This window comes from Ruditapes philippinarum, unplaced genomic scaffold (genome assembly GCF_026571515.1).
Source record: "Ruditapes philippinarum isolate M1 unplaced genomic scaffold, ASM2657151v2 ctg14245_1_1_1_1, whole genome shotgun sequence".
Classification (NCBI taxonomy): Eukaryota; Metazoa; Mollusca; class Bivalvia; order Venerida; family Veneridae; genus Ruditapes; species Ruditapes philippinarum.
In genome coordinates this window covers 1-18,910 of record NW_026861509.1, presented here as the reverse complement: position 1 = coordinate 18,910, position 18,910 = coordinate 1, and the positions used below count along the sequence as shown (strand labels likewise).

The window sequence follows — 18,910 nt, the reverse complement described above, 5'->3', positions numbered from 1 at the left end:
TACTTCCCTTTATTTACATGAAATGTTAAATGTGGTAATATCATTACATAAATAATGCTTTTTTGGAACTTGCAAAATTGTTAAATCTTAATTTGGGCATCATATTTATGCTATAAAACCATAAAAAAATTGTGTTACATGATCTTTAACCTAATAATCAGGAAAAAAACCAAAATGAAAGTAAGGAATCAGACATAATTCAGTACTAAGACAGGCACAAGGACCAACATGCTGCTTGAGCAAATCAGTAACAGCTATCTCATGAAAATATGAGTATACACTAACATATACATACATGCATCAAAAATAAAATTTTAAATGTTTCTGTGGCAGTCTCTGTCTTGAGCTGGCCGAAAACTGGGGTAAGATTATGAAAAATATAAATGAAAAAATATAAATATTAAATTAAATTAAAAGTTGGACAATAATATTGTTTAAAAGCTTTTTCCCCTAATACAAAATGGGAAAACTGATCAGTAAGCTAGCTACCACACATTTAAAAACTATACATATAAATAGTACTCGTGTACATTAATCGGCCGGAGGCCGTATGTTTCGGGTTGAAGTTCCGCTAGTACTGATGAAATAAAGGTAGGGTATTTCTGCTACCTTTCAAACTAGTGAATATATACGTGTATTCTAACGGCTGGATTATGCTATATTGTCGGTGTACATAAACATATTTAAAGTTCTTCAACAGCACCAAATTAATGTGCAGGAAATATTTAAATAGTTTTAAATATACATACATAAAAGTCAATATAGATATTATTATACCAATTGGAATATTAAATATTTACAAAGCTATAGAATCTAAAAATGAATCTGATATTGAACCACAAGAAAAAGTACTGGCGCTCGGTATTACGACAGTAGGGGGAAGGTATTTGTGTTCCATATCAACAAGGTAAGGTCTATTTTGTTTCTTAATTGATATTGAAATTATCTGTTTCACTCGGTGTTACGATAGTAGGGGCAAGATACTTGTGTTCCAGATCAATAAGGTAAGATCTATTTTGTTTCGGGAAGTATTGTACATACACATTGGCTACTCATACAGGACCAATAAGTGACGGCAAGTCTCAACTCAGTGGGCGTGTTTATTAGAGATATACAAATAAACGTGATTTACTAGCTGATAAACCCTTAATGAAATCCAGCAAGTCTCTGTGGCAAATGCGTAGGACTATACACATTACATCATTTGTGCCTGGACCGACTGGACCGGGTGAAGGGCAAATAAGTCATGAGTCCAGTGACGGACCCTAAGTGACAGTGTCACATAAAGGTCCATGGTCTTGTGCATAATTAGATATTTACATAGTCGCAGTTAAAGTTTCTGAAACGAAAACACCCGATAATAAATAATGTTGAAGTTCAATTTGACTGTAGTACACTTAAGTACACAAATACAATCTAGACGAGATTTTAAACGATTAAACGTAAGATATTAGTCACTTTACGCATCAATGAATATGTATGTTTTGACTGTCAATTTTATATGTTAATGAAATTCATTTTGTGGATTTATTGACGAATTGCTGTTTAAATTAAACAAGGTACACTTTCAATTTAGAATATTTAAACTATAAAGCATAAAATCAAATATTCTAGTGTATAATGCATTAGACCTATACATTCTTACTTCGGATTATTCATCATAAAAAGTCTAGAAAAAAATAAATTTGAGGGTTGAAAAAGGGAAAAAAAAGAATTATAAAATTTTTAATTCAACTGTTTCTTTTCTCGGGAAAATTGGCGTTTGATTTTCCCTTTCGTGATACGGTTATTCTTCACACATGGCCACGAATGAAATTTATACCGCAGATGGGACCCTTTCTCTCTGAAGGTAGAAACGTATCTGAGAGCTAATGACATCCCGTACAAGGTATTAAGTTATACGCTTTTTAGAATTATGTGGGAAAGTATCAAGTTTACAAGACCATTTCCTCATGTTCCACCAAAAAATTATTTCCGATATTCATCATATTATAAGCTTGATAGTAAATAATTTTGACCTATCATTGTTTTTGAATTTCAAGTTCATAAGCTGAAGGAGAATGTTTTCCTCTAATGATTTAGAATCACACAATTGATTTAATACGATTTTTTCCAAAAGACTTGCTTTTCTAACTGTACTGTATTAAATCGGTTCCTTTATTCCAGCTGGACGAAGAGTCTAAAAATGGTCCCAAAGGTGATTCCTGTATACCATATGGATAGAATATAATGATAAAAGACTGGCAGACCATGATGTAATAACAAAATATCTATCGGGTACTCTAAATAAAGATATGAATGAACATCTATCTATGGTTGACAAAGAAAAGGCCACAGAGATTCAGAAATGGCTGGAGAACCACACCTATTGGTAAGTTTTCTATTAAATTACATCAAAATTTATCTTTTTATGTTGATATGTTTCCCTTTGTGATTCATGGGTTGCAGCCACCATGCCAGTTGTCCGAGGCAAATAAATGGTTTTCCAAATTAAAAAAATTTAAAATTTGGGTTTGCTTGTTTTGACCCCGGGTGTTGTTTAAAAAGGGTTTTTAACCCCAGGTTCCCCCAAAAAAGCTTCCCCCCTTTGGTTTGGGTGCCTTTTTCCCCTTAATTGGTTTCGTCATTTTTAAAACCCAGTAACTGGTTAACTTTTTATAAAAATTATTTTTAGAAAAAAAACCAGTTTCTAGATTAAATTTGACGTTTTAGTTTTTATTATGGGAAAAAGGTAAACTTTGTAATTGAAAAAAAAATTTCGAGGGTTTTAAGTTTGGCCCGTATATGAAAAATTTTCAAAAAAAGGGTATGGCGGAATTCAATAAACGCATTTCCCCAACAGAACCCAGCAAAACAGGACCACTGGAATTAAAGATCATATATTGTTACGAGCCAGGCATAACGAGAAAGAAAAGCCAGCAACAAACTTGTAACAATAACAAATTTATTACAGAAAAATTATTAAAGAAAAATAAAATAACAAATTATGTTTACAAATACCTGAAGTCCAAATAAAAATGAAATCTTAAATGTCTAGTCTGATCCTGGAATGATCCTTTTTTGAATAGCACACTTAAATCCAAGTAAAATCCAAGAACACTTTAGAATAAATTCCCACAATAAAATCCACAAGAATAATTTTAACTATTTTAAAATAATCCAAGCTCCAATAAATCACTTAATTTCCAAGTTGAATAATACTCCAAGATAACTGATGACTTAAAAAGGTCACTGATGACTAAAAAGGTAAAGGTAATGAAAAATGTCTCCTTATATATATTAACTAAGAAAATTCCAGAAAGGTCTATTATGTTCTCAAGTAATCATAATCTAGCAACTTCAACAATAAAGAACATTCCAGAAGTTTCTATCTAAATATGATGCATGAGTTTTCTACAACAGTTAAGAACGTTCTAGTACATACATGTAGTTTATGTTCTAAAAATAGAACAATGATAATATTGGAAATACCAACTGGTCAGATACAAACTATATACATGTAATATGTTGCATACATAACAATATAATGTAACTGACATAGATATTTATGTAGTTTGACATTTTTTCATCTCAGGGTGACATATTACACACGCTGGTATATTTACTGGGACGATATGCTGGTCAACTTGTTTGAATGTCCAGCATATGTCAACAACTTTATAAGAAGACCAGCTAGGTGGTATCAGAAGATGATAACTAAGAAACATGGAATTGATGGGAAAAGTGACGACGAAGTTAATGCTATGTTGGTAGAAGATCTTAGAAAGTTTTCCGATATTCTCGGTGAGCTAATTTTCAAGTTATTCTGTTTTGTTATAGAAAATATATATCGTTAGCAATGATTAGAGTTCGCTGTGATAACATATATCGTTAGCAATGATAAAAGTTCGCTGTGATAATGTATATTGTTAGCAATAATTAAAATTCGCTTTGATAAATGTAATGGAAAGTGTATTCCGTGACACAAAACACTTTTCATACAATTAAATTGCATTGGAGACGCACATAAAATCATTTCGACTCTGTGGTGTCTTATTATTCACCATTTACTTGTGAAGGATGACAAAATCTCGCAAAAACCATATTAAGTTCATGTGATGAGTAGACTAGTGTTAAGCGAATATATACTAAATGGAAAAAAATTATTTATTGATACACTACTTATATTTTACTCGAAATCAATACCGAATAAAATATTAAGTGCAGCTTTTACATTATAACAGGAGAGAAAGATTTCGTCATGGGGAATCATATTAGCGAGGTAGATTGCATTGCTTTTTCAATCATTTCACAAATTCGATGGTGTTGGCCAAAGGAAAGCCCCGGACATCAACTTTTGACAGGTATAGTTTAATTGGATTTTGATATAGGATAGAATCAGCCACTAAGGTTTACGTAACAAAATACCGCGTTTACTTGTATGTATAGGAAATATCATTGGTTCTTGATACGCTGAATATCTAATAAAATATAAGAATGATATTTTGCGTTTCAAATAACATGCAACGTTTGTACATGTATATTATGTAACGATATGAAACTACAGACTTTAACCATCAGGAACTTTTTAGCATATTTAACGAAACAGGTATTATATTACGATTGGAGCACTATATATCTGTATATTTTTAAGTTTTAAAATTTTTGAGGTTATATCCCTATATAAAAACCCTATTTTAAAATTTCCCGCCAGTGGGAATTTTTATATTGCAAGAAACCGTTTATTAGGCCATATAACCTGTTAAGAATCTTTAAAACGAATCAATAATACACCAAACTTCCTTCTTTTAGAGAAAAACACATGAAAATTCTTCAAGTCTGTTCATAATTTGACAGTAGCCGGTTATCCAATGACAATCGACGTTACAAACGTACAGTTTCACATTTGTTTTAATTTATGTATTACAGGAGGAGAGATGCAGAATGTGATGGACTATCTGGGACAGAATAAGAAACTTATATTGGTCAGATTGGGAGGAGCTTATGAAGTCTGCCAAGTGTAAATCTTGAAATAATTTCCCTTGAGTTATATGACATTATAAACAACAGATACCTCTGAATATGTTTGACGCAACATTTCATTATAAAATGAAATGTACTTCATTCAAGGATACAGAGATATTGAGTTATGAATGTTCTATAACCAGTCTAGTGTGATATGTGTATACAGACTGGACAGCCATATTTAGATCTACGTGAGAGTTATCTATGTGATGCTAAAACTTTTGTTAACAATATCAAATCGTGTCCGGCCAAGTTTCAACTGAATCTCTGTCCAACTCGGGTACTTTTAAATTTAGTTTATTCATAAAGAGGACCTTTAATTACTCGACGCAATTGTAATCTGTAAATTACTACAGCAATTCCATAAAAGGAAAAGTTATCATATGATATAATTTCTGTCAAACAGATATTTTATAAGCATAGAAGAATGGCAATTCATCAACATAATGTATAAAATACTCATCACCTATATCATCATGATCATTTTTTGTGAGACATTTTTGAATACATGTATGATATTATATTTGTTTCGACACATACTTTACTCCAGTGAAGTTTATAAATGCATATTTGTACATATTTTATAACTTTTATTAACCGTGTTAAATATCTATTGAATTTGTTATTTGATTTTTTTTATTATTTGATTGCTACTCAAAAAGTAAACGGAGAAAATATTACTTATTTGTTAATGCTTTTCATTTTGTACTTTATACGTATTTCCTAAACAATTGTCTAGTATAATAGAAATAAAATGACTACGATTAAAGGCGGCAACATCAAAAGCAATACGAACTGTGCCCAATAAATGCCGGTGCTAGTGGGCGGGGACGGTAGTTTGCCATTCCAGTGTTGTCCATAAATATACTCAACCACACTGAACATGCAACATTTTCAATTTTGCCGATTTGATCATTGTCACTGCGGATGTTGCTAAATTCAATAATTTCACCATAGTTTTGTGTAAATATTGAACACTAGTTAAGTTGGTGCTAGGGAGCGTGGGCGAAAGCTTGCACTTACCATTACTGTAAATGAACAGACTCGATTAAACCATGAGTGCAACATTTTCAAATTTCGCGTTTTAGGTGTTCTTAGTTTATACAAATTTATTTTAGTTCGATAGTGTTGGAAGCTGTAAGCTTATTGAAACACTCTCGAATCCGTTCCTGGAACCAACCAGTACTAAGCAATGAATATAAAGTTTCTTGCTCAAGGAAACAACGGCTTGCCCCTGACAGGGTTTGAACCCATGCGGTAAGCAATCCTTAGATTACTAGTCGATGCGTTAACCACTTGGTTACTCCACCATTCTTAAGTGTTCTTAAGGTATTGAGTTTTTTTATAGCCTATGAAATTTTTTCCTCCGACTTTTCATTATATTAATGGTTGACAAAATGATGTGTATGATTTGAGTCACCTGAACTGTAATAACAATATGTTAAATATACACGTAGTTTGCACAATGAATCGAATAACAGACTGGTTTATCTCTACAAATGATCGACGTTTAAAATGATACAACAATACCTGGTCAATAGCTACTGCCGGCCAGATACTGTAATAATGACATTTATTCCATGTATCTGAAACTAAAAAAATAGGCATTGTATAGGAAAAACTAGGAATGATTGGGACATTTTTTCCATTACAAATAACCGTTACTTTTGGATTATTAAGTTAATGATGGGAAAGTCAATTTTAATCCAAATGTGATTGATTATAATAATAGAGTATAAAGACGTGAATGTTTGTGTTTGATTGACGTATAGCTGTATATGCTGTATATGTTTATCACAACTTCAAGGAAGAGTTTCCTTTTAAAAGATTATATTTTAAAAACTTATAATAAGCAAATCATTCATGCTTTCTTTAACATAAAATACTTGCCTAGATGAAGATTATGAAATGTTAACACGTATATTTAGCAGTCTGATATTGTAATTTTTTTTAAAGTCTGACTCGAATTATGTTTTGTACAAACGTACAAAATGTTCAAAACTGAAATATAAATGTTCGTTTTTTATAAAGAGTATTATATGCTTCGATAGCTTAAAGACAAGAATATCGTCAACATATATGGATGCCCGATTCAGTGCTTTGGCCAACATTACCAAACTGTTATTGATAGATTTGCCTGCATTCAGTTTGAAACAGTCAATCAGAAAATTAAGGGACTTGAATATATTCTGTACTTGTGGCAAATGCTAATCGCTTTCGTTTAAGGGTACAATCAAACCGAGTCTACAGCTTTCATGTAATTTTGTTGTGATTAATGCTACCTAGGAATCACCTTTATTCCAGTTTTTTTTATCAACGGTCTGTAAGCAGAAAACTCTGTTACAACACCTCTAGATAGATATAAGTGTTTAGCCATTTAAATACAACAATAAGAACAACAATGACTAATAATACAAATGTAAAATATTTTATTTAAGACAATACAACACGTTTATTAACAGCTTTACAATGTATATTAGATTTAAAAATATATGTTCATCTCGCTCGTGTAAGTAAAGAATATGTTCTATTATTGATCATAAAATCAAGAGAGCAATGCAATAACATTATATAATGTAAATCAAAATATTCATTACACTAGAATCTTTATGAAATATTATCAAATAACCCTTATTCATATCTCGTATCTATGATTTAATATATATGAGTAGATATGCCCGCACGGACAAACAAGAATTTAACACTTTGATTCTGCACATATTTTCTCCCAGTCTGGCCAATACACATCCTTGATTCTGTCAAGATAGTCCATCACGTTCTGTTGTTTTCCACCTGTTAATATAATTAAAACTAAATTAATTACTGGTTTGGGGATTACGTTTTACACAATTTTTGGCAATATTCCTATGACCCAACCTATGATATTTTATCAGGATATATATGTATGATCTTAAATACAGTTTTCAGAAATCTTTGCTTGATTTGCATACAATTTTGTTTTTAATTTACAATTTTGATATTAACATTGCTTTATATGTTTTCCGTCATTTAAATTAGTAGTGTAGAAGTGTGTAGATGTTCGTCAATGTGTAGAAGTATTCTTGAAAATTATCAAACAGAGAAAACTTAAAGTCCAGCAATAATACAACACATTGAAATGTTGACATACTTATTAATCACGGGGTTATACTAATGTTAAATGATGTTTTATATACAAGCATGTGCAGCGACTGAAAGTTTCCACAGCGCATCCCTTTTACTGTTTTTGTATGAAAAAAAAAATATTTATTATAATCAGCACTGTTGTAATCGGCCTTCAACTAAATCATATAAACGCTTTCTAAATCAAATTTTGCCATATATTTTTGTAGGTGAATTTCGTATCCTCGACTGTAATTTAAATATCAATATGATAGTGTTATTATACTGAATGATTATTTAATACAATTACAACTTACATTTCTCTGTATAAAATTTGAAATACATATATACTTATGTTTACACGAAAATGTTATACCCAACAGACAGTTCAGATGGAAATCTTAAAATTAATATTCAAATACCTGACGATATCGTTATGAAGGTTATTACCTGTCAATAATTGATATCCAGGGCATGACTTTGGTGTACACCATCTTATTTGTGAAAGTATTCCAAAAGCTGCACAATCAACTTCGCTTATTATGTCACCCATAATAAACTTCTTGTCACCTATAAAGCGAGACAAATATACTTTTTGTTATTATAAAAATATATAATAACTTTATTCACAAAAGATAACAAACCCATAAGCTAGTGACATGGAACACTATAAACATAACAACTTAACATAAGACATGGTGGCATAAAACAATATTCGAGTATGAGTAATTATAATTATGTTAATACATATTTTGTAAATCAAAAATAACACACTATGCAATGAGCATTGCATTCATGAAAATCTAAAATATTACAGACAAAGACACTCGAAATAAAACTCTAAGCATATCACAGCTACAATAAACATACGAAGAGAAATAGTTGTACTGTTTGCAGAATTGGAAATTGTGGCAAATAATGTACTTCTCAAGTAAATGTGACACATTTATGTTAATCGATGTGAAAAAATCAAACAGAAAACTAAGGGTGCAATAAATTTATACATATGTATTGATTAAACCATTTATATGATAGCCAAACATACCAAGGAGTTTAGCAAACTGTTCTAGATCTTTAATTATCATTTCATTTACTTCCTCATCAGTATGTTTACCAATGCCTACAGCTTTTGTCTGTTTCTTCTGCCACCATCTTGCAGGAATTCGTATCAATTTATTTAAAGCTGCTGGACATTCAAACATGTTGACAACCAGATCGTCCCAATACATGTACCATCGAGAATGGTAGTTTAACCTAAAAAACAATCTTATTGTTCAGATGGAAAAAGTATAAGTGTTTTTGTCTCAAAATACATTTTTTACGAAATAAAAAACTGCTATTATTCCAATTAAAAATGTGCATTTAATGAAAGAAGCAAAGTTTTTCTTTGCACGGGATCAGTAAGTTTTTCTTTATCTTTAAACTGAAGTACAACGTCTTAGTTAAATTTCGAACCATGGCTAAAAATAAACTAACGCTCATTTTATTATTTCATTGAATTGGGTTATGGTTTAAGCATTTAGGGACTACTGACAGCACCCAATTTGTATTTATTTTAAAGTATTTGCTCATTTTTTTTTATTTTCAGGGTATGATGTAAAGTTATTAGCAATTATATATCACCTACCAATACGTGTATTCTTCTAACCATTTCTGTACGGGCCATGCTGTAGCCTTTTCCTCATCAGACAAATGTTCATTCAAATCAACTTTAAACATCTCATTTAGGCGCCGCATAATAACCCCCGAGTCCTCTATCTTTATACCATCAATATCTATCCACGGAACAGTATTCTTTGGTCCTTTACACCAATCTTTAGAATCAAGCTAAGAAAGAATATAAATGTTCTTATTATACCTTTTATTAAATTAACTCTTCTTTAGCTATAAAATACTGCCGCAATCAATTACTTGTACTTCGATGTAAGAAAAACATGGACATATACGTATCATGTAAGTTTCTTTTTTCTTCTTTTTTTGGTCACTTTAAAATCAAACCAATGTAATTACGTACGAAAAAAGATACTTAATATTTGATGTTTTAAGTACTCAAAACATTTGTACAATAAAGTATGAAAAGGTCAGCAATTTGATACATTTAATGGTGCTTTTGGAGGAAACCTAATTATCCTCCATTTCACAGCCAATCTACATTCATGTTTAATTAGCAAATCACCGGTCTAATAGTTGGAAAAGCAAAAGTAAAACTGTTCATATGATTTAACATAATACGACATATTTTTTATGTAAACAGAATTGGACTTTTAGTTACATAGCAAATGAAAAATAATCATATACCCGTGCTCACGACCGTGCAACTATACTAGGTTCCAAACAAAGTGTGCCTTTTGTTATCGGCGATTTTCCATTGCCCATTATGCTTAATGTCCACGTATTTGGTACCAAAATCAAGATCAGAACATGTACATTATAATCGTGACTTTAAACTTTAAATTCCGGTGTCATTAGGACACGATTTTGTCTCGAGAATGGACTAGGTCCAAAAATTAAAGTTGCAAGACTATTCTGAAATTAGCAATTACCACAATTCATCATTTCATTCTGCTGAAATTGGAAATTCGATGGTAACTGTTGTCAGTATCAAGTGTGGCCACCTCGACTATTGATGCAAGCAGCAAGGCGACCTCGCATTGACCTTACGTAACGTCTTATATTGTCGTTGGGAATGTTATTCCATTCTTGAATTAAGGCGTTTTCCAGATCCCTAAGATTGTGTACGTTCCCTCTAGCTCGAACCTTTCTACCAAGATATGCCAGATGTGCTCAATCGGATTCATATCCGGTGACACGGCAGGCCAAGGTAGTATGTAATCGTTATTTCTATTTAGAAACTGTCGACATATCCGTGCAACATGAGGCCTTGCATTATCATGCATCAATATTGCAAGCCCATGCCTTTGAAGGAAAGGAACAGTTTAAGGCTGCAGAATCTGGTCAATGTAACCTTGAGCATTGAGGTTGCCTTGCCTTGTTTTCCTACTGCCCAGAATGCCACGCCATACCATAACACTCCTACCTCCAAGACGGTCCCTCTCAATGAGACAATTATCAGCAAAACGTCTCCCTCTTCTTCTAAAAATTTAAATTCGACCGTCATGATGACTAAGGTTTAACTTAGACTCATCCGAGAATAGAACCCGAGCCCACTGCTGTCGCCCTAACGGAAATGTCGTTGTGCCAACTGCAAACGGGTAGCCCGATGACGTGCTGTAAGCACTTGTCCCACATAGGGCCTCCTCGGCCGAATGGGTTGCCGGGCTTGCCTGAGGCGGCACAACACTGTCTGTTTGCTGATACCATACTGCCTTGCAGAACTTGTCGCCGTTTAAAAACGACGACAAAGGTGCGTCAGCGTAATGAACCTGTCAGTTCGAGGGTTTGTAACCCTCGGTCTACGTGGTCTACGGAGATATGCATCCCCACCTGTCTGCTGGAAACGCTGGTGCAACCTAAATATTGTGTTTCTGTGACAACCGAACGCTCTACTTACGTTGGAGACGTTTGTCGCCACGAGCAAGCATCGTTAATGCATGAATTCGCTGATTTTGATTCAGTTTAGGCATATTCAGTGACAAGCGCTGTGAAATCAAATGTGTTTTTCCCTATGACGTGGGTATAAGGATTATGTCTATACACATTTCCCGTGACATGTACCTTCGCCTCGGACTGCACGTGCAAATCAAGCTATTTTATGTATTGCCATATAAAGCGAAAATCACGTGCCACCACGGGATAAGTTTTATATTGGATCGATGTTTTGTGTACTTAGGACTAACAATGCCAAATTTGCAAAAGAAACGTCTGCTAATATTCTAAATATTCAACATTAAAAAGCGCACACTTTCTCTTGGAAGCGAGTATATTTTGACATGACGGTATTTGCGTTATAGACGTACTAATGTGTTTGTCACATCATGAGCAGATCAATGAAAACTTGTTTTTTTATTGTTAACAGTTCTTATTTTATGTGTGTGATGAAAAGAATATTAATACATGTACATGTAGGTTCATTACTAAATTTATTAAACTTGACGGATAAAATAATATTAAGTTCGGCAGACGCTCGCATAAAATAGAATTTTATTCAACTCGTTCATCAAATTCAGTATTGAACCTACACTCATTCAATATCTCCTATTCAGTTTTTGACTTACCTTATATGGAATTTTGCTGATCCTCATGTATGTTTCAAGCTTCATAGAAAATACGTCCACATTTGGAATAAGTTTAACACGTTGATAAGTATGAAGAACCACGTGATCTGTATTAATTTCCATTCCTGAACACCTATAATAAGAAAAACATTACAGTAATGAAGTGTGATGGATGTAAATTTATAGGAATTTGTATATGATGGTGTCTGTTATTTTAATTTAAAAATATCCTGTTAATAATTTGAATAGAAATTTTACCTTGGAAAAAAGCATAGGTAAAAGTTATGCAAACCATATCATAATGCATCACAAGTGGATGAAGCAGATTTATTACATAATCACATCTTCGCCGATATAAACATTATAATAATATCTTAAATATCACTAGTAGAAAATATTTAGAAAATATTAAAGTATTATTTTAAAGCCATGTTTTAGACAGGTTTTAAAGAGAAATGCAATTCATTTAAGATACACTTGTTGTTGGAAAGCTTGACCGCCATGTGCATATGAATACTGGTCGCTTTAAATAATGACAGCAAAAACATAACCCTCATCACCTTGTTCACCTTTCACAATCACGATTTTTATGTTAAATAAGTAAAAAATAGGTCTCATTTTAATATTGATTTTAGCTGTAGAATTTATCTTAAACTAGAAACAATAGACATTAAGTTGTAAAATCTAAAGCACTTACTGTTCGTCAAAATTCGTCTTGGCACACTTGCTATCACTGTATCCTAGATCTAACCCAGGGTAAAGGTGAGGTTTTTTCTCGTGTAGAGATGTCATCATCTTTTAATGATTATTTTGTATCAAAGTCTCAATAAAACAAAAAAATATATATATTATTTAAAGTGTAAAGTTGAATTACAATCTTTGATATATATCCTTTGTGGTTATAGCAAGCCGTATATATATACAACAACTCGTTGTGCTCTATCGGGCGTGAAAAGCCACGTCTATGAATGAATACGTATATAGCAGTAATGTGCGCGTGACTGGGAAAAAATGTATTTCAAAATATTGGAAAAATATGTTGTACAAATTGTCATATGCTGGTTCTAATAATATTCTAGGGAGTGGCATCAGTTACGTAGAGAGAAATGAGAGTGCCATCATATGAAGGAACATATAAAATAATTATTATGATGAATCAGAAAATCATTAATGGTGCACACCACTTTATGGAAAAGTAGGATTCTTTCTGATAGGAAAATAGTGTTTGCAAGTTTGATGCGAGGGATCACTTTGTTATGCTCCCCGAAAAATTTCGGGGGAGCATATAATCGCCGCCTTGTCCGTCCGTCTTTCCGTCCGTTCGTCCGTCCGCTTTTCTTTTCCGGGACATAACTTTGAAACAACAAGAGGTATCAACATGAAACTTTGTAGGTACATAGATCTCATTAAGTAGGTTTGCACTACACAAGAACCGTAACTCTGCCTTGCCTAATTTTTTAATTATTCCCCTTTGTTTATTTTTACACTTTGAACTTTGTCCAGAACATTACTCTAAAAGTATAAGAGGTATCAACATGAAACTTTGTAGGTAGATAGATCTCATTGAGTAGGTGTGCAGTGCACGGTAACCGTAACTCTGCCTTGCCTTATTTTTGAATTATCCCCCTTTGTTTATTTTACACTTTGAACTTGTCCGGGACATAACTCTAAAAGTATAAGAGGTATCAACATGAAACTTTGTAGGTAGATAGATCTCCTTTGGTAGGTGTGCAGTGTACAAGAACCGTAACTCTGCCTTGCCTAATTCAGAATTATCCCCCTTTGTTTATTTGTAATCTTTGAACTTTGTCCGGGACATAACTCTTAATGTATAAGAGGTATCAACATGAAACCTATTAGGTAGATAGATCTCTTTGAGTAAGTGTGCAGTGCACAAGAACTGTAACTCTGTCTTGCCTAATTCTTGAATTATCCCCCTTTGTTTATTTTACACTTTGAACTTTGTCTGGGATATAACTCTAAAACTATAAGTGGTATCAACATGAAACTTTGTAGGTAGATAGATCTCATTGAGTAAGTGTGCATTGCACAAGAACCGTTAGTCTGTCTTTCCTAATTTTTGAATTATTCCCCTTTGTTTATTTTTACACTTTGAACTTTGTTCAGGACATAACTCTAAAACTATTAGAGATATCAACATCAAACTTTGTAGGTAGATAGATCTCATTGAATAGGTGTGCAGTGCACAAGAACCGTAACTCTGCCTTGCCTATTTTTTAAATTATTCCCCTTTGTTTATTTTCACACTTTGAACTTTGTCCAGGGCATAACTTTAAAATTATAAGAGGTATGAACATGAAACGTTGTAGGTAGATAGATCTCATTAAGTAGGTTTGCAGTGCACACGAACTGTAACACTGTCTTGCCTACTATTGGAGTTATTGCCCTTTGTTCATTTTGACACTTTGAACTTTGTCCGGAAAATTACTCTAAAATTATAAGAGATATCAACATGAAACTTTATAGATGGATAGGTCTTATTGGGTAGAAGTGCAGTGCTTAAGAATCTTTACTCTGCCTTGCCTTATTTTGAAGTGATTGCCCTTTGTTCATTTTTACTTTTTGACTTTTGTCCGGGACATAACTTTAAAACTTTTAAAGATATCAACATGAAACTTTGTAGGTAGCTAGATATCATTGAATAGAACTGAAATGCTTAAGAACCTAAACAAAGCCTGGTCTAATTTTGGAGTTATTGCCCTTTGTTCATTTTCACACTTTGAATTTTACCCGGGACATAACTCTGAAACTATAAGAGATATCATCAGGAAACTTTATAGATAGATAGATCTCATTGAATAGAAGTGCAGTGCAAAAAAAACATAACTCCGCCTTGCCTAATTTTGGAGTTTTTGCCCTTTGTTTATTTTTTTTATACTTTCCTGTGTCCAGAACCTTCTCGGGGAGCCTCACCCGGTTCAACCGGTTCTTGTTTCAAGATTTTTGTAATTCACAACAGAAGGTGTCAAGTGCCGTGTGGCAGCTGTAAAATTGCCCTATACTTCACTTTAGTGTTGTTATATTTTTCTTGTCCTTCGGGATCATTGATGCATGCATTAAGTGTTGAGACTTGAATACCGCTCAGGCCGGGGATAGTGGGCGTGAAGGATGCTGCACTTATTTATTATCCCTCATGTACAGACCCAATCAAAACGTGTCTGCAACCATGTTTTATGTAATTTTGTTGAAGTTAATGCTTCCAAGGGATCACTCTGTTTCCAGATATTTATATAAGTTAATAATGTTACCATTGGAATAAAAATATATTATGATTATAACATAGTATCTTTTGGAACTGTGTACATTTTCTAAATACCATAAAAATGAAATATTTAACAATAAAGACTACCGAAAAAAGTTAAAATATGTTTGTACGAAGATTTCACATTCCTGACACAAATCTGTGTAAAGAAAACGACAACCTCCGTTACATTACATTAGAACTCGTTATCATCGGTTTGCGAGCAAACAAACACACTGGTCTAGATCACTAAGTCCTGATGCAACTGCAGATGATGTATCTATGGTGAATGTAGGTAGGTGTGTACTCAAATATAACAATGCACTCTCAATCTAGGCTTTTAAGCATATTGTCTTTTTAACATTATAATCACTTTCGAGTACATATCATAGACTGACCATAATTGCTAATGAGTAATAATTTGTCGGCTATTCTTTATCATTCAATTTAAAACGGTAATTTCAGCACAAGTTAGGAATTTCTGGTTGGCTTCTGTGAGTCCGCAGAACAGGAAATGGTATCATGCTCAGAGGGTCTGATTCTGTGTCCATTAATAGTAAGTGTCTGTCTGTTAGGAATACTGTGTTATTTTAGCATAGCAGAATAATTAAAAAGCCTCCCTTGCCATAGGGGTGAGGATAGGGATTAAACATCATAGAGATGAGGATAGGGATTACATATCATAGAGGTTAGGATGGGGATTAAATATCATAGGGGTGATTATGGGGATTAAATATCATAGGGGTGAGGATAGGGATTAAATATCATAGAGGTGAGGATGGGGATTAAATATCATAGGGGTGATTATGGGGATTAAATATCATATGGATGAGGATGGAGATTAAATATCATAGAGATGAGGATGGGGATTAAATATCATAGAGGTGAGGATGGGGATTAAATATCAAAGAGATGAGGATAGGGATTACATATCATAGAGGTGAGGATGGGGATTAAATATCATAGAGGTGAGGATGGGGTTTAAATATCATAGAAGTGAGGATGGGGATTAAATATCAAATAGATGAGGATAGGGATTACATATCATAGAGGTGAGGATGGGGATTAAATATCATAGAGGTGAGGATGGGGATTAAATATCATAGAGGTGAGGATGGGGATTAAATATCAAAGAGATGAGGATATGGATTACATATCATAGAGGTGAGGATGGGGATTAAATATCATAGGGGTGATGATGGGGATTAAATATCATAGGGGTGAGGATGAAGATTAAATATCATAGAGGTGAGGATGGGGATTAAATATCATAGAGGTTGGGATGGGGATTAAATATCATAGAGGTGAGAACGGGGATTAATTATCATAGGGGTGAGGATAGGGATTAAATATCATAGGGGTGACCATGAGGATTGAATATCAAAGGGGTGAGGATGGGGATTAAATATAGTAGGATACATATGTCAGGGGGTTGGTGGTATATTTGGCTCAAGTGTAAGCGGCTGATTTTCATTGCAAGCATTTGTCGAATTGCTCGACCTTTTATCTATATCTGACGTCATCCCTGAACAGATAAATTGCTGACGAACCCATTGCGTAGTTCTTTTCTTTTTTACAAGAATTGTTTATGTCAGTGTACATTTCCTGTCTGCATTTAATATGAACTTTTTTCAATGTTACCTTCTATTTTTTTTAATAATCTCTTCCTTAATCCCAGATCTCTTCAAATTTTACTTCAAAATTAAAGGTGATTATCGCATTGATTTGACCTAAATTATGTTCAATCTTGTTATTCATCACATATAAAATCCATATTAGGTTTTGTTATATTGTTATAGACAAGGTATCCAGCATTTTTAAACTATAACGTTTTACTTTCGGGCATTACTGTGGTAACTTGCGTGTAAATGAGGATCTGTAAATAGTCATTTTTGATAAAACAATATATATTGCATTGCTTCCATGCGATTATCTGTCGATATTTCCACCCGGTGGAAACTTTTGACACCAAGAACGGACATACGCATAATTTTCGTACTTTATACCTTGTTGTATACATTGTCTATAACACTATTATTTGGGATTAATGAATACTAATTTGGTCAAATCGATCTGACTAACAGCTTTGTTAATAATTTGGTATTCCGTTTAATAATTTGTATACGTATGTCTTCTAGCTCAATATATTGTGGGCCCATTTCTTTGCATTTAGCAAAAGTGTAATATTCCATTTGATTTTATCTTTTTTTTATGCATCTGAATTTGAACCATTAAGGTGCAGGGGTATACTTTTATTATAATCCTGTTTACAATTTAAAAAAAAAGCATAATTTACATTTCAAATTTTAGTAAACTGGCATGAAATGGAAGAGAACAGAAAAATTCAAAACTTAATATAATAGTAATTACTAAAAACAATTTGTCCAAGTAAAGATACTGATTTTCCGACTTCTGAGCTATGAAATGTTTGATATGAAACATCTCAGCATTTTTTACTTAATATACAATGTAATATAAGTTAGATTACTCAACGCAAAAATTATATCTTACAGCCTTTAAATTAAATGTATTTTGACTTTTCGAGCAGAGGGAATAGGAAACATATACATATATTAAATTAATATAAAAATCATAGTTTAACATAAAAAGTAAGGTATTGAAGGATTGCTTTAAAATTTGAAACCTTCAGGGCTTGTTAGGTGAGCATCCTCCCCTCTTTAACCGCCCCGGCTAATAATGTATTGCATAGCATGATATTTTTAGCGTGGAATTTCCAAAAACTGTTTCTATTTATATTCAAAATGGGTTTCTGGTTTAAATCATGAATCGCATCGACAAATTGGACAACGCTGCTCTTTAGTAAAAAAGTGAATTTGAAGAGAAAAACTATCGCTTGAAGAACTTTTTGTGAACAATATATAATTTTGGCTCAATTTTCTGAGTCTACAAGTGTAAAAATATGTTGAAAATGGGTTTACAGATTATACTCTAGTCTGAACACCTTAAATCGTTAAAGGATCGTCGTTGCATTTGTATTCTTTCCAAGTGAAGCAATAATGAAAAAGGGGAAATCATTGTTAGAAAAAGGTTTTAAGTCAAAATAACTGACGTTGCTAAAGCGGATTCTAAGGAAATTTTCGTCTCACACAATTGACATGGGTTTCTAATGGGCTGTTTAAAATGAAATTATAATCAAATAGGACAAGTATTATACTGTTTCTTTCATAAAATTAACTTATTATGTTTATTATTTAATTACATGCAATATTTTAATTGATTATATAGGGGATACATATTTTTTGACAATTTTAAGGTCGCGGCTGTTGGAGCTCGTCTTGATAATTGTAAAAAGGTATTGTGATGGAATACGTGTAAACGATATACAATACAGTGGGTTTATACTGGG

General features: G+C 32.9%; 2 protein-coding genes across 3 annotated transcripts in view; one reads left to right on the top strand and one right to left on the bottom strand.

Moving 5' to 3' along the window:
- The window catches only part of LOC132715884 (failed axon connections homolog), a 38,930-nt gene extending 33,248 nt beyond the window's left edge, over nt 1-5,682 (top strand). The window contains exons 5-6 of the mRNA XM_060698980.1: nt 4,224-4,343; nt 4,909-5,682. Of these exons, the coding sequence (XP_060554963.1) occupies nt 4,224-4,343; nt 4,909-5,003 (215 nt within the window). The 3' untranslated portion in view covers nt 5,004-5,682. The remainder of the gene's footprint in view (nt 1-4,223; nt 4,344-4,908) is intronic.
- Nucleotides 1-13,182, bottom strand: part of LOC132715885 (failed axon connections homolog) — a 38,695-nt gene extending 25,513 nt beyond the window's left edge. Inside the window, exons 1-6 of one of the 2 annotated variants that reach the window (XM_060698985.1) lie at nt 12,979-13,182; nt 12,282-12,414; nt 9,734-9,933; nt 9,152-9,360; nt 8,557-8,676; nt 7,417-7,797 (exon numbers count right to left, since the gene is read on the bottom strand). In XM_060698985.1, the coding sequence (XP_060554968.1) occupies nt 7,703-7,797; nt 8,557-8,676; nt 9,152-9,360; nt 9,734-9,933; nt 12,282-12,414; nt 12,979-13,076 (855 nt within the window). In that variant the 5' untranslated portion in view covers nt 13,077-13,182 and the 3' untranslated portion in view covers nt 7,417-7,702. Of the gene's footprint in view, nt 1-7,416; nt 7,798-8,556; nt 8,677-9,151; nt 9,361-9,733; nt 9,934-12,281; nt 12,415-12,978 lie in introns of those variants that run through there. The other variant, XM_060698984.1, reaches the window with a different exon arrangement.
- Between the last annotated feature and the right edge of the window lie 5,728 nt (nt 13,183-18,910).